Consider the following 16,122-nt stretch of genomic DNA (forward strand, 5'->3'; position numbering starts at 1 on the left):
GACCGAGAGGCGATGGCAGAGACAGGGAGATGAATGAGAGGAAGGGACAGGGAGACAAACGAGGGGAGAGACAGGGAGGCAAGCCAGGTACACCAGGTACGGTGTGGACTGTGTGATAAATCCAGACAAAATCTCCACCAAGACTAGTTTTACTGATCAGAGTCTCTGATTAAACGTCTCATAACGAGTAATCAGTTTAATCGACTTAATTGTTGATGTAGTTTATTAGCACTAGAGGGATGAATGGGACAGAGGAGTGTGCACGAAGTGAGGGAGATTTTGTCTTTCTTTCCTCTGCTCCTGCAGGGCAGTGTTTGTGTGCGTATGTGTCCGTGTGTGCTTTGACGTTCAGACAAGTAGGAGCCGGAAGAAGCTGCAGCTTCATCAGACCAAGATCTTGTTTAAAAAGAAAGAACGTCTTAATTTTGGAAGCTTCAGTGGGACATGATGTTACTGGAACATTATACACAGCAGCTCAATCACATCACACACTACTGGTGCAGGTCACATATCGGCACTAACCTGTGTGTGTGTGTGTGTACACATCCCATCCTCTATCTGCATGTGTGCATCAAGCTCTGTGTAAGCCCTTGTCTTGCTCTCTCAGTGCATGCAGGCTGACTGTACACTGTGTGTGTGTAATGCAAGTTACACATCCACCTGCTGTTTCCAGATTAAGAAGCTGGAACACATCACAACCACTGCAGCGCACACACACATAGTCAGAGGATTACTAACTGTAATTCGGGTTACACACAAATGTAGTAACACAAACTGTTGCAAGGTGTGTGTGGTACGTGAAGCTGCTCTTACATTTAACCCTAATGGTTTGTCTCTTTACAGTGAAGGAGTTTCTCGCTAAAGCCAAAGAAGATTTTCTTAAGAAATGGGAGAATCCAGCACAGGTAAGTTTTTCTCTTCACACACACACACACACACATACAGACTGTTTCCCACAAGTGTGTGTGTGTGTATGTGTATATATATATATATATATATATATATATATACACACACACACACACACCTCTGTATATATTAAAGACAGGGAGGGCTCAGGATTGTGTGGTACAGAGTGGTATATCGTATTTTTTTTCAGCACAACCTAGGCAATATAATTAACTGAATTTAATTATATTTTTACCAACTATACAAACATGAGCTGGTTTAAAAATCTTGGGCCGGATAGGCAAAGAAATAGCACTAATTTATAAGATCACGTGTTTATGATTGTTTTTGTTTGTTTCTGGGAACTAATATTAATAATAAAAATATGTGCATTTTTCGTTTTACATTTTTGTATATGGGAGTCTCTCCCATATTCCGGCAGCAGTAAGATTTACATGTTTTAGCAGTAATTATAACTGTGGATCTACATGACATATCAGTAAACCCAAGTACACAGTGTGATGTCTGAAGCCTCCTTGGTCCACACACACTGGTAGGACTTTCGTATAAACCAGGGATCGGCAACCTTAAACACTTAGAACTATTTAAACAAATTTCTCACAGAAAAGAAAACAGCTACAAAACCATTTTGGGACTTGAAATGAACATAATACTGTGTATATACATTTTTTACCTTTATCCTATATATTTAAAAAAAAAACTATAGTGTGTTGCATTCCTGAAATCAATGAATTTGTTTCAGAGAAACATTTAATTTCTAAATGCAACAAAAACATTTTAAACCTCTAAAACAAACAAACAAAAAAAAAGTCACTGGGTGGAAGGTTATTTTCAAATAAAATACTCGGTCTATTTGAGTCCTCCTCGTGCTTATGAAATAAAAAGCCGAGCTTAAATTAACCACCTGCAGGAAAATGCTGTCCGCTTCTGTTTGTTGTCGTCCTTTTATCACATGTACTGGAGTTTCAAGTCAGCGTTTTTTTTAATTTTTGAAAATTAAACACGTTTTGTTACGTTGATGTTACAAGATCAACGTAATCTTTAAACTAAAATAAAATTAACGTAATTTAAATTAAAAGGGAGCCGCAGCAGGAAGATGAAAGCCACGTACGGCTCCAGAGCTGCAGGTTGCCAACTCCTAGTATAAACGGTTGTTATTTTAACCGTCCCCGTGTTGTGGTGGATCCGCACTGCTGGAGCTTTACGGGTTAACCTTCCGGCGTGTTTAACGGCATTCTCACACTTTTTACAGCAGCTGCCATCCGCCGCATTTACTGTCTCAGTACACTGCAATGACCTGACTAACACCAGCTACTTATCAGTCTCTTACTGATTCTTTTATATTACAACATCATAACTTTTAAAAAGTAGCAAAGATTTGACTTTTTGATGTGTCAGAAACAAAAAAAAAAATGGCAACATGAGTTTGTTTCTTAACATGTGAATCTCCAAGTGCAATAATAATCGTTTGGATGGCTTTATAGGTGTCCATCCAGTTATTTTAAAATTCAACGTTTAGAGCACAGGTGGTGTAGTGGTTAGCACTGTCGCCTTGCACCTCCAGGGTCCGGGTTCGATTCCCGGCCAGACTCGATTTCTGTCTCTTTGTGCATGGAGTTTGGAACATGGAGTCTCCCCGTGCTTGGTACGTTTACTCCAAGTACTCCGGTTTCTTCCCACAGTCCAAAGATATAACTACATATTTGGAGTGATGTTTTAAATTAATCAGGTATTTACTCAGTTCGGTTTTCATTCAGATAAGTTAACCAATATACCACGCGTAGATGAGCATTAGAGACTCTGAAACTAACACAGACATTTTTATAGCCCTTAATTTATCGAGTACCTCAATGCCATTACACTTCCGTGTGTGTTGGGATGGTGCAGGACACTGTTACTGGGCAAAAGTCAGGGCAAAGTGGGAAAAAAAATAGATACAGTTATGAACAATTAGCTTGCTAACTCGTGTACAGTGCGGTAACATGAAGGCTAACATAAGCTAAGCGCACCACAGCTTATTCGGCTATCAACATTCGAGTAATGTGGCTTGCATTGTGAATGCAGACAAAATTTTCTAAAGATATAACAGTTAACGATTTTATACATTTTGAATATACAGTAAAAACTTGTAGATAATATAAGTTTTTTTTTTTTTTTTTTTTTTTAGAAACTTAATTTTTAGCCTTAAAAATTTACTACGTTCTGATGTGAAGTCTATAACAACATTTTTACTCAATATGTTTCTGGTAGCTTTTATTCACTCCTGTCCAATTTCCCTTCTTTCCTTTTTAAAACCAAAAATGTTGTTGCATGGACGTCAATTCTAATACAGCAGCTCTTTAACATGCAAAACACAAGAGTGTTAAACAAAACAGAACAAAGTCAAGGCAAGGAGTTGTCTCAGATTAGAGGCTGTCAGTGCCACCTTCTGGACAAGCTCCAAAGTGCAGGTCCTCCCTCCTTTTTATTTCTTTGAACCTGTATATTGATGAATAAAGATTTGAAATCTTGTACCCAAGTTTATTCTGTATAGATACATCATAATGATGTGTTGTTGTTTTTTTTTTTCTTCCTCCCGTCTCTTTTCCAGAACACTGCATCTCTGGACCAGTTCGAGAGGTTGAAGACGCTGGGCACGGGCTCCTTCGGGCGAGTCATGCTCGTCAAGCACAAAGAAACGGGGCAGCACTTCGCCATGAAGATTCTCGACAAACAGAAGGTCTGGGGGACAAAACAAAAAACAAGGGACCAACTACCGTGGAGTTCTCACACTGAGAGCTTAATAAAAATGACATAAGAGCCAAATTATGTATGTTAATCTGGAATGATTGACGGACATGATAATGATTGGAAGCCCTGTGCCCTTCTTCTCCTCGTCCTCTTTTCAAATCTTATATTGTTCATCTTATCAGCATTGTGAGAATCAATGGATAAAAGAAACCTGCATGAAATAAATGAAGTGTTGCCTCTATGAGTAAATGAAATTATTCATAGGTGACGATTAGGAATCATGTGTTTTCCATGTTTGATGTGTGTGTATGTGTGTAAACGTGCTGTGTGTTGTTCTGGTCTTTCAGGTGGTCAAGCTGAAACAGATAGAACACACGCTGAACGAGAAACGCATCCTGCAGGCGGTCAGCTTCCCCTTCCTCGTCCGGCTGGAGCACTCCTTCAAGGTGCTCGGGTTGATTCCTAACAAACTGCACAAACTGTTTCTAATAACTAATATTTCTTGTGTCCCAAAAGTTTCTCCCCAAACACACACAGAGGATTCAGCCCTTTAACCTTCTGCAATCTAAAAATATATAATTTTTATTGCTGTACACTGTTAATTTCCCTTATGAATGGTCGTTTTTGGCACAACCTTTTTAACCACAAATAATGGCATACAGTGCTGTGCAAAAGTATTCATCCCCTTCATTTCTTCCTATTTAATGTTGTACTTGTTTAATTAAAGCATTGAGAATAAATCTTTTACCAAGACTTCGAAGTGCCCAAATATACCATCTAAAAATTGGTTGTTTATGTAACAACCTCATTTCCCATCTCGTCTGTTATAATCACTCAGCATTTAGCATCACCATTATACTAATCACCGGCCTGATCATCTTTCATCATCTGCACCTGTTTCTCATGGCCTAAATTAGATGCTTTTTTTAATGCTTAAATGATTCATAGGTTAGTGTGAACATTCCTCTGATCAGGTACAGTGACTGGACAGAAAATCACAAGAGACAAAAAAATATATACTTCAGAAAGCTTGGAAAATTGTTCCTCAAGACTTCATTAAAAAAATACAAGAAAGTCTGGAGTTTTGGAGGTAAAATATGAAGTAATAAAAGAAGGGGGTCAAGACTTTTGACCTGTCCTGTAAACACAGAAATGTGTATGGATTGCATTTTGTACTTCACTAAAACATATAAAAAAGCTAATTAATAAAAGACTATGAACAAAAGGGTTAACTCGTGCATCTTCTCGATATTTCTTTATTCCTATTCTGCTAACGGCTAATTGTGTCTCTGTGCTCCTCAGGACAACACTAACCTGTACATGGTGATGGAGTACGTTCCAGGAGGGGAGATGTTCTCTCATCTGAGGAGAATCGGAAGGTTCAGGTGAGTCTCCTGATTCTGCTCCCTGATATAGTCAGACCTGATTGAGACAAAGCGATCGATGTTTCCTACTGTGTAATAGCGCATTTTCCTAAATAATCATAATAACCTGCATTATGGCTTATGAATGCAAAATGTTACGGGTGTACACCATCATATGCATATTCTTTGTAGAAAGTGTTTGCTGTAAGCATTAGAAGAGTATCAGTGCTTTTCATATATCTGACAAATCTTGTTCCACAAGTAAATACAGTCAGCTGGAGAACTATTGGCACCCTTAAACATGGCTCTAAAAGTTTTCATGTAATATTATTCTAAGATAATAACAAATAGCTTTTTCTGAGTCACAGTTATTTCATAATCCTTGCTCACTACTAAGGTCTCTGGACTTGTTTATGGGTGGATTCGGATGTATGTTTAAAATAAAAACAATTACAGGTTATGTTAGTTTTCTTTGCTGGAAAATCATGAGGAATCACATGGACAAACTAATAGTTAATGTGTTGTCCTGAATTTTTTAAATCGTACCTTTTTTAAAAACAAACAAATCGAATTTAATAAAATATATTTCTGATGAAATGTATAATTTATTTATTGTCATCAACACTTTCTTCCTTGAAAGTTTGTCAGTAAGCTTCCATGTTTGTCTCGTGATCACCAAAGCAACAAAACCCTAGATATTTAGTTTCGTGGTTAGATGAAAGAAAAGGTTTTCTCTCTGATTTAGTCATGGCCAATTCCTCCCCGTCACTAGCGGGCTCCCACATTAGGGCTACTACTACCATTCAGCCGGGAGGGCCGAAGATTATCACGTGTTTCCTCCGAACCGCATGACGCCAACCTACGCATCTTTTCGAACTGCTCGCTCACGCATCGTTAGGGGCGGAGTAACGCACTTGGAGGAAAGCGCTAGCTGTTCCTTCTGCGTGCGCGAGCTCACAGATGCCCCTGATTGGCTGTAGAGTCGTGATTTAATGTGGAAGCACAAAGTACCTCTCACCCCTCCCCTCTGAGAGAGCTTGGCCAATCAGCTCTCTCTAGACCTCCGGCTGTGAGAGGTAACAGCATTACCCGGGGATTGAACCAGCGAGCACTTTACCACTGCGCCACTTGGAAGCCTTGGAATAATGTTTTTAAATCATGGTTTAGTGTATTTCACTTTTGTAAAAATAAAGGAAAGGGGCTTTGTGCAAAAGTTGGTGCACCCAAAGAGATTTGAGCTCTCAGATATCCTTTCAGATAATGTCTCAGACTTTAATTACCTTATTAAAGCCATGACTTGTTCTCCGTCATTGAAAGGAAAGGTTAGGTGATGGAAATTTAAATAGATTTATAAATACTCTGATTCCTTAGACCTTTTTCCAAACTTCAGCGGCTATGAACTCCTCTAAGAAACTTCTGAAAATTAAAATGATTAATCAGTACAAAGCAGGAAAAGGTTATATAAAAAACACCAAGGGATTTTCAGGTAGTTGGCTCCAAAGTTTGTAATGTAGTTTAAAAAATTGCAGCTAACATGAAGTTAAGATTTGGAAGACAAAGACATCTTTCCTGAGACAAGTGATTGTAGGATTGTTGTGTAGGTGTCCATCTGCGAATTTAGTGCAGCCCTTAGCTGCGTTGAGCAAATGTAAGCCAGGAGAGAAAAAAAAACTTTTTATAAGATTGTGATAATTGCGAAAGGGTGTGTTACTAAGTATTGACCCTGCAATGTGTTCAAACTTTTGCTTTAGGCTCTTTTTTCCTTTTTTTTTTTTTTGAAAGTTGTTTTATGAAAGATCAGACAAAAGACGCACTCCTGCTTAAAATATAAAAAGTTGTCAACTCCGTGAGGTTTCTGCTGTTTCCTCAGTTAAAGGTCAGCTATCTCATGGTTTCAGTCTGTGCCTCAGCTTATTAACCACAAAGATATATTTCTAATTATTCTTTTTTTTTTTTAACCCACTTTTACAAATGGGGGGTGGGGGGGCATACTTTTATGTTAAACATTGTGCACACATACGGTCACAAATGGCCCACGAACATCAGTAGAATTGCACCTGAGCCTAACAAGAATGCTCTCAGGAACATTGTGATTAAGTATTTTTTTCTCTTCTTCTTCCAGTGAGCCTCACGCTCGCTTCTACGCCGCTCAGATAGTCCTGACCTTCGAATACCTTCACTCGCTCGACCTCATTTACAGAGATCTTAAGCCTGAGAACCTGCTCATCGACCAGCAGGGCTATATACAGGTAACGCGCACACACACACACGTACGCGCACTAAATCAGACTCATTTCCAAAAGGCTCCTGTGTGACCTGTGAAAGAACTTTATTCCCCCCGAGCTAGCACGGGTTTTTTTGGTGTACCCTCATGGTCTGGAGTTTTATTCCACTTATAGCACTATCGTTTTACAAAACAAGGCACATTTAATAGAATTAATCAATAATCACAGAGATGGAGTGCTGTACAGCTGTATATAGCGCGGCTGTGATGCAGTAGTTGGCACAAAGTCACAGCAATACAGCACAACGTCAAGTGTGATATTGCTTTCCACAAACACTGTTTATTACCAACAGAGTATGCTGTGTTTCTTTACTTAACCATTTATTTTGCTCCACCAGCGCATTTCATTCCACACCTGGTGAAACTAACAAAACGTGACTGATGGATTGTGTAATTAACAGGGGTTAGCATGTAAAATGGATTTTACACACGCACACAGACCCGTTGTGATCGGGTAAAGAGTTTGTAAAAATTGTTGAAAAGTTTAAGCTAAAAATAAGCTGATCAGCTTTAATGTAATCAGTGACACTATTTCAGGTTGACGTCCATGTACATGTCTGCCTGTCTTTCTGTATGGCAGAACTCTCTGACTAACTTATTAATACAAAGAATTTTAGGACATAACAGTGTGCTGTCAGTTCGGGGATTTTGCATATGTTTGCTCAAACGACACGTGTTTTATCTCATAGTGGCGTTGCACTACTGCTTTTTATTAGTGACAAGGTTTTGGCACATTTAAGACAAACTGGTTTTAAACTTCTCACAGAAAAAATAAACAATGATCTGTACATACAACTTTGAAGATTCAGTTTTTATTGTGTCCTTGCCTTTTTTGTGGAGTAATTCATGTGCGTTCGGTCTTCCACATATTCTGTGTATTTATGGTAAACTATCACAGTGATTGCCTCTGTTAATATTGCGTACGAACACGCCTACCTCAAGGGAAAAAGCGCTTTACAGTCAAATCTTGGATTGCAAAGATAATTTGTTCTAGAAGTGCGCTTGTATAACACTTGTATATCAAAGCAAAATTCCCCCATGAAAAATAATAGAAAGTCTGATGATTCAATCCACAGCCCAAAATATGCATATAAAAATGACTCACACAAAATATAAACCAAATTTTAAATAAATTAACCTGCACTTTACCGTGTGTGTGCACGCACCCCTCCTCCTCTCCCCTTCACACACACACTCTTTTTCACTGATCTACAAAGAAAAACTGCTTTGTCGCATTTCTTTTCATAGGTAAAGGGCATATATATATATATATATATATATATATATATATATATATATATATATATTTTTTTTTTACATTACAGCAGTGATTTCGTTAGTATGCGCTCAGGTGAATGTTATTAGCGATGTTCCTTTCCGTTAATGTGTGTGTGTGAGAAACTCAAATAAGAGAGAAGTAAGGGTTACAGTGTAATATAAGAAGATGGAGAGGGAAAGGGGCTGATTTCTTTAGCTTCACACATACACACACAGTGCCTGCGTGCATTAACGGAAACACTTACCTGTTATACTTTTTTTTTTTTTAAGGTAAACTGCATGTTAATTTGTTTTATTTTTAGTTTATATTTTTTATTAATTATTTTTATTCTTGTGACTGTGGTATGATGATAAGTTGTGGGTATTTTGAACATGTACTCAAGCTATCCTTACCTTATCCTTCCTCTCCTACAGGTTACGGATTTCGGCTTTGCCAAGCGTGTAAAGGGCCGGACCTGGACGTTGTGCGGCACTCCTGAGTACCTGGCTCCAGAGATTATCCTCAGTAAAGTACGTACACGCACCTGACTCACAAAGCTTTAATGACTGAGCTAGGTTCTAAAGACACATGCTCTCTCACATCACTGCATCACTAATTCCCCACTGTATGGGCAGCCTTCAGGGCATTTCAACACATTTTATCTGTTTGAAGTTTGAGGAGCAGCCAGTAGGCATGTAAATACATCCTCTAGGGTACTTCATCACATTTCTTCCATCCTGTTTTGTCTCGTGTACCAGCACCCGAAAAGCAATTCTCCCTTTCTCTCCCCCCCTTTCCTTCTCTCTCTCTCTCAGGGCTACAATAAAGCAGTAGATTGGTGGGCTCTGGGCGTGCTGATTTATGAAATGGCTGCAGGATATCCCCCGTTCTTTGCAGACCAGCCCATTCAGATCTACGAGAAGATCGTCTCAGGCAAGGTGAGTGAAGAAGCAACCGTTTTGTAAAGATTATTCTCGTTATTTATAAATTTTTATTCTTATACAGGTCGTCCCCATCTTACGGACATTTGAGAACAGACTACGGTTCGCATAAACAAATCGCAGAAATTGATCACGTGTACCATACAAAATATACACTGCACATAGTGTATATGTTTGCATTCACACACAATGTTACTAAAAGTTTAGAAGATAGTTGCCAATAGTGCACTTCTTGGAATTGTGTCTCAGAGTTCTGTGACCATTTTCCTGGAACAGGTTTAATTTTTTGGCATTCTGAACACTAGAAAGTGTGTGTGTGCGCGCGTGTATGTGTGTGTGTGCGTCTATGTATGCATGTGTATGTATACATGTGCCCATATGCGTATCTTCAACATAATCACAGATTTGACTTCTAGACGTAAAAACATTTTAAAAATTTCATTTAACAGTTTTCTGTCTTGTGTCTTTTCCTGTCCTCCTCTGTTCACTCCAGGTGCGCTTCCCTTCTCACTTCAGCTCAGACCTGAAGGACCTGCTAAGGAACCTGCTACAGGTAGACCTGACAAAGCGCTTTGGCAACCTCAAGAATGGTGTCAACGACATCAAAGGCCACAAGTGGTTCGCCACCACTGACTGGATCGCCATCTATCAGAGGAAGGTCAGTCAGTGTAACGTCCAGATAGGTGGTTCACTGCGTCACAGATTCCCCCCTGGAAGGGGAGTCTACAGCCTACTTTATACCTGAGAGGCATCTTGGGGCCATTAGGACCCATAGGGGCACCCTTTAGGGTGAAGGGTCAGATGTTCTTTACCAGAATAGAGCCTAGAAAGGCATATTAGGGGTACTAGAAGGACACCCTAGAGGGTGTTCCATCTTGTTTTATCACATGTACTGTACCATCACCCCAAAATAGCAGTTAGCACACTTTGGGGTAAGAGCACAGGATTAGCCAGGATACAGCACCCCTGGAGCAGATGGGGTAGAGGGCCTTGCTCAAGGGCTGCACAGTGGCAACTTGGTGTTGTGGCTTGAACCCCTGACTTTCTGATCAGTAACCTAGAGCCAGAACTGTTTCAGCCATTTTTCACTGAAATGACAACGTGTAGGGCGTTTTAGCACACCAACTACAGAAAAGGCACCCTGGAGGGCATTTCATCACATTTTTATACTTGAGTTGAGAAACCATTAGGGAATGTAGGGGCATCCATTTTTAAGGAAGTATTTAAGGGGATGTATTTAGAGGACATCTCATCACTTTTTTTACTTGAAGTGCAGCCATTGTGGCACATAGGGGCACCCTATAGGGCACAGGATCACTGATTCTTCACCAGAAATGAGTCTAGCAGGCTTTCCATAATTTTTTTATGTTTGAGTGGCAGCCAATAGGGCATGTAGGGAATTTAATCACATTCACCAGTAGAAGGGTACCCTAGTGTGTGTGTGTGTGTGTGTGTGTGTGTGTGTGTTATTACATGTACCAGCAGCCTAAAAAGCACATCATGTTTTGTTTTTTTTTTCATATCCATTTGCTATTCGGGTATGTAGGGGCATCCTGTAGGGCATTTCATCACATATTTTACACTGGAAGAGCAATGTCGAACATTTTCTATTTGGGTAGGACATTTCATCACACTGACTACAGAAAAGGCATCCTAGTGGACTTTTCATCACACCTTTTTCCATTTGAGTAGGAGTCTCTTGTTGGGCTTTTTATCATCGCATGTTCTATTTCAAGGCAACCCTAGAGAGCATTTAATCATATTTTTTCTTATTTAAAAGGACAGTCAATAGGGGGCATAAGGGCAACCTACAGGGCAATTAATCATTTATTTTTCCCTAGAAGAGAGTCTAAAGGGCATTTCATGTTTTTGTCCATTTTTGAAAGGCAGCTGTTGGGGCATTTTTTTGTCCATTTTTGAAAGGCAGCTGTTGGGGCATTTAGGGCAACATATTTAATTACATAACTTAATTACACATTCTTCAAAGGAAGGGCACTTTTATTGTGTTATTGTATCACATTTGGTCATTTAAAGAAAAACCAATATGGGCATAAAGAAGGGGACTTTATTAGATATTTTAACTTAACTGCACCTTTTTTTTAATAACTTTTTTATTAAATTGCACAAGTGCTACCTTTCTTTAGCATTATTTTTCTCAGAATCCTGACATAATTTGTGTATGTGTGTCAGGTCGAAGCCCCCTTCATCCCGAAGTGCAAAGGTCCAGGTGACACCAGCAACTTTGACGACTACGAGGAAGAAGAAATCCGGGTCTCCTTTACAGAAAAATGCGCAAAGGAGTTTGCAGAGTTTTAGAGCCAGCGTGGAGAGATGGAGGAAGAACGACGGAAGGAAATGGACGGTGGAGTGTGGGGCAGAAGAAGGAGAGGGAAAGTGATGGACTGGACTTGTCTGTATTCAGTAAACAACAAGAACAACAATGTAGACCCCCCCCCCCCCCGTATACACACACAAACACACACAAATATATATACACCCACCCACGCACACACATTATATATATACACCCACACAGGAGATCAAGAGAGAGGGAGAGAGTGAAGGGGGGATATGAAAAAAAAAAGTTACAAGAAAAAAAGTTTATTGTTTTTTGGTAGGATTATAAAGATATCCATTTACATCTTCTTTCAGAGATGAAAGACTTAGACAGCTGCAGTTCTGCTTAGATGACCCTTATAGCGAGAGTCATCTAAGTAGAATGCAATTGCCTCTCTCTGTCTCTCTCTCTCTCTCTCTCTCTCTCTCTCTCTCATACACACACTCTCACACACACACAGAGCTTTATCTCTGGTACTAAAACGAAGTGCGTCTATCATAGCAGCTCAACTTTTTTTTTTTTTAAACATCACTTTGCTGTTTAAGTATCTGCTCTTTTGTCTTCTTTTATTCATTTTTGGTCAACATTGCTTTCTTTTTGTTTTTACTAACTTTACTTTTTCGCATCTTCCCGTTCCAAATCTGTTCGAGCAATACCGAGACAGGGTACAACGGCTCTCTTGTGAGAAGGGAGGGAAGCCAAATCATCATGAAATTCCCAATGCCGGTCCTCCTGCTCGTTCTTCCATCATTTACATCATCAACTATGTCTTGCATACTTTTTTTTTTTACCAAATCCCCCCCCATTTGTTATTACAAAAAGTAAAAACCACAGAAGGATGTGATTTATACGGGAACACCATGTACGGGAAAACCTGTTTGTGACTTAAATAAAATCAGCTCTTAAAGGGCCGTCCCAAGCCCCCCCCCCCCAACCTGACTTCCCTTTCTCTTCTTTGTGCTCTGTAAAACGGGTGGGGCCTAGATGTCGAGAGCAGGAAGTTTTGCTACTTTACTTTCAGAGACAGAAAAACGTAGCCTCGTTGCTAGGCAACATCACAACTTATCCCTATGTTCTGTGAAATCATGTGACTTTAATATAATCTAACCTAGTTATTTTTTAGGTATCACATAAATATCTTTTTACGCAGCTCTTTCACAAGCCAAGAAGTCGATTGCCCTCTTCCTTATACTTAAGCATGCAGATGCTCATGATTGGGTAGCGTCACTGTGATTGACAGGACAGAGAAAAGGGTATGACCCTTCCACCTAGAGAGCACATCTGTGTCATCATCATAATGGGAACGCTTTGTACTCTTTCAGGGAACGCTGTCCTGTTGCGGTGCAACCGAGCTCCCTGGATATTACCAACGTAGCATAGCGTTATATAATACACTGTAGCTCATGACATTGATTCCTTAACGAAGTAAGTCGTTACTGAAATAGAAATTGGCACATTTTAATTTTTGACTGGATGTATTGCGTAGATTTGCGTTGTCCCAGTGATGCTTACAACATGGGTCCGGTTCGCTTCTCATCTTTTTCTTTTTGTGTTTTTCTTCCAACTTTATGACTAAGGTAATGGCATCTGCTTGCTTTTTTTCTCTTAGCTAAGGCTGTATGTGTGTAGGATGATCTCTTTTCAGCGAGAGCTCTTCATCTTCAGCACGTCTCTTTATGGAAAGAAAAAAATGATTCGTGAAGTGTACACGATTTCAGTGCGTCTCGGCAAAGGTCTTTTTTTTTTTTTTGAACAATCTGTTTAGTGAAATGCATCTTCTGAAGGACGTTTTGAGGAAATGCGACCGCAGTTCGTCACACACTTGTGCGACGCTATAAAGTGTGTAGTTTTTGAGCGTAGAAAAAAGTAAAAAAAGCTTAATTTTATGTTTTTTTTTGTTCATTGTTGCCTCACCTTCAGATTAACACTTTATTTAACAATGATAGCGTTTTAATTTTTCCTTACCTTATTTTATTTTTCTTTTGATTGCTGTTGAGGGGATGTGTAACTGAGAAACACCAACTCTCTGCAAAAATTTTGAAGAAATAGCTCCTTCTCAAAGAACGTTTTGTTTGTCTCCGGGCTTGGCTGCAGGAACACTTTCGAGAAAATAATTATTCCTTAATGTAAAGCTGATCCAGGATCAGTTCTTTGCCAGTCATATCCTGATGCGATGTAAAAACTTCTAGAGCTGGTCCAAGATTTCCAGGTGCTGCTTCTCTGCAGCGTTTTCCAGCAACCAAAGATCTAAAAGTTCAGAAGCATCTCTAACTTAATACGTCATCTTTAGCATGGTTCTCTCAGCACTCTCTCCTCGCCCTCTCTGTGTCCTCTTTATCCTCACTAATTAATGGATAAAGAAAGAAAGAAAGGAAATCGCGTTCAGTCACACGCGCTCTGTCTCCATGTCACCGTCCTCTCCATCTCTTATCTTCATTATTTCGTCAATCAGCTTCTCACGCATCAAGCCCCCATGCCTTCGTCCACGTCCACATCCCTACACTTCTATTTTCTTTTTTAAAAATCACAGCCAGGAAAGAAAGAAAAAAAACACCACCGTTATTGATTTTTTTTTTCTTTTTGGTCATATTTTCTAAGTGTATTTTCAATAACGAGAAACTCTTTTTCTCCCGACGCAGGTATGGTGATGGTGTTGGTCTAATTGTACCTTTTTTCGGGAAACAATACTGTATATTCTTCTGCCTTTAACAGTCTTAATTATTTTACTTTCTGGAGAACTTGATGGAAAAAAAAAACCCTGTAAGACACATGGAGTATGTATAAAAAAAAATTTAAAAAAAAAGCCAAAAAAAAGATTAAAAAATACACAGAATAATATTTTGCAACATGTATCATTCCAATAAAGTTTTAATTGTTAAAATGACAAAAGAAAACTGGGTCCTATGTGATTAATTCTTTTATATATTTTTTTTTCGTATACGAAGACAGTGGACACTCATGGGTATTGTAATGAGCCACTTGTGGGGAAATGTGCAAATTAATTTTTTTGTTTACATTTTGTTAAAGCAAATCTTCATTTTATAATTCATGAAATATGTTTAGATTAAAATCTTAATCAGTCATAAATTGTTGTTTTTATTTTCTGGATAAAGTTACCTGGCATGGATTGGGATGTCCGAGGCTTCAATTCTAACTGAAAGGTGTTTGGTCAGTGAGGTTCAGCGAGGTTGAGTTCAGTTAGGAGCTCTGTGCAGGACAATTGAGATCTTCCGATCCAACCTTTAAATACCACGAAGCCTATATGAAGCTGGCTCTGTCGTGGTGTTTCAGCCTAAAATGATTGGCTGGTTCATTTTAGTAAATGATACCAATTATTTTTTTTAATCAGTACAATGGTAGGAAGTGTACTGGACCGTTTTTTGTACAATTGCGTGCTTCAAAATTAGTTGCATGTCCAGACTCTGTAAAGTCTGAGAACTTGTCTATACTGTAAGTGTGTGTGTATTATATAAAAATCACACAACACTATACGGAGAATGGTCTGAGGAAAAAAAATCCAGTAAACGAAAATACTATGTTGATGTCAGAGGAGATTGGCTACGCTGGGTCCAATCCCTGTCAGCTAAGAACAGGAAACTGAGCCTACATGCGGTGAGCATTGTCTCGCCAAAATTAGACAACAGAATATTGTAAAAATGTTGCCTGATCTAATTTAATTTGATTTTATTTGTATAGCGCTTTTAACAATTGACTGTTGCAAAGCAGCTTTACACAGTGAAAAGAATTAAGTTAGTATGAAATGTGAATGTGTATGAATCAAAATGATAAGATTGTCCCTGAAGAGCAAGCCGAGGACGATGGCGACAGTGGCAAGGAAAAACTCCCTGAGATGGCAGATTTTCTTGGCACACTTTGAGCCCCTTAGTACCAGTTGAGCATGGTTTAAGCACCACAGCTTACCTGAGTATTGTTGCTGAACATCTCTATCCCTTTTTCGATAACAGTGCAGCTCACCATGTTACAAAGCTAAAATCATCTCAAAACAATTTTTTTAACATGACTGTGGGTTCACTGTATTAAAATGGCCTCCACAGTCACCAGATCTCAATTCAGTAGAGCGGGTTTGGGATGTAGTGGGACTGGAGATAATCGCATCAGTGATGTGCAGCCGAGAAATCTGCAGAAATACAAAAATCTCTAAGGACTGATTTCAGCACTGTGTTAGATTCATGGGATGAAGAATTAAAGCAGTTCTGAAGGCAAAAGCAGGTCCAACCCAGTAACAAGCCCTAGCAAGGTGTGTCTAATAAATTCTGTTCAAAATGTAATTGAATTGC

General features: G+C 39.2%; 1 protein-coding gene across 2 annotated transcripts in view; it reads left to right on the forward strand.

The window, feature by feature from the left end:
* The window catches only part of prkacaa (protein kinase, cAMP-dependent, catalytic, alpha, genome duplicate a), a 33,351-nt gene extending 18,440 nt beyond the window's left edge, over window positions 1-14,911 (forward strand). For both annotated transcript variants that reach the window (XM_053492007.1, XM_053492008.1), the window contains exons 2-10: window positions 844-905; window positions 3,500-3,628; window positions 3,987-4,085; window positions 4,942-5,024; window positions 7,126-7,252; window positions 8,980-9,075; window positions 9,361-9,483; window positions 9,980-10,144; window positions 11,677-14,911. In XM_053492007.1, the coding sequence (XP_053347982.1) occupies window positions 844-905; window positions 3,500-3,628; window positions 3,987-4,085; window positions 4,942-5,024; window positions 7,126-7,252; window positions 8,980-9,075; window positions 9,361-9,483; window positions 9,980-10,144; window positions 11,677-11,802 (1,010 nt within the window). In that variant the 3' untranslated portion in view covers window positions 11,803-14,911. The remainder of the gene's footprint in view (window positions 1-843; window positions 906-3,499; window positions 3,629-3,986; window positions 4,086-4,941; window positions 5,025-7,125; window positions 7,253-8,979; window positions 9,076-9,360; window positions 9,484-9,979; window positions 10,145-11,676) is intronic.
* Window positions 14,912-16,122: the final 1,211 nt, after the last annotated feature.

The sequence above is a fragment of the Clarias gariepinus genome, chromosome 3 (genome assembly GCF_024256425.1).
Source record: "Clarias gariepinus isolate MV-2021 ecotype Netherlands chromosome 3, CGAR_prim_01v2, whole genome shotgun sequence".
Classification (NCBI taxonomy): domain Eukaryota; kingdom Metazoa; phylum Chordata; class Actinopteri; order Siluriformes; family Clariidae; genus Clarias; species Clarias gariepinus.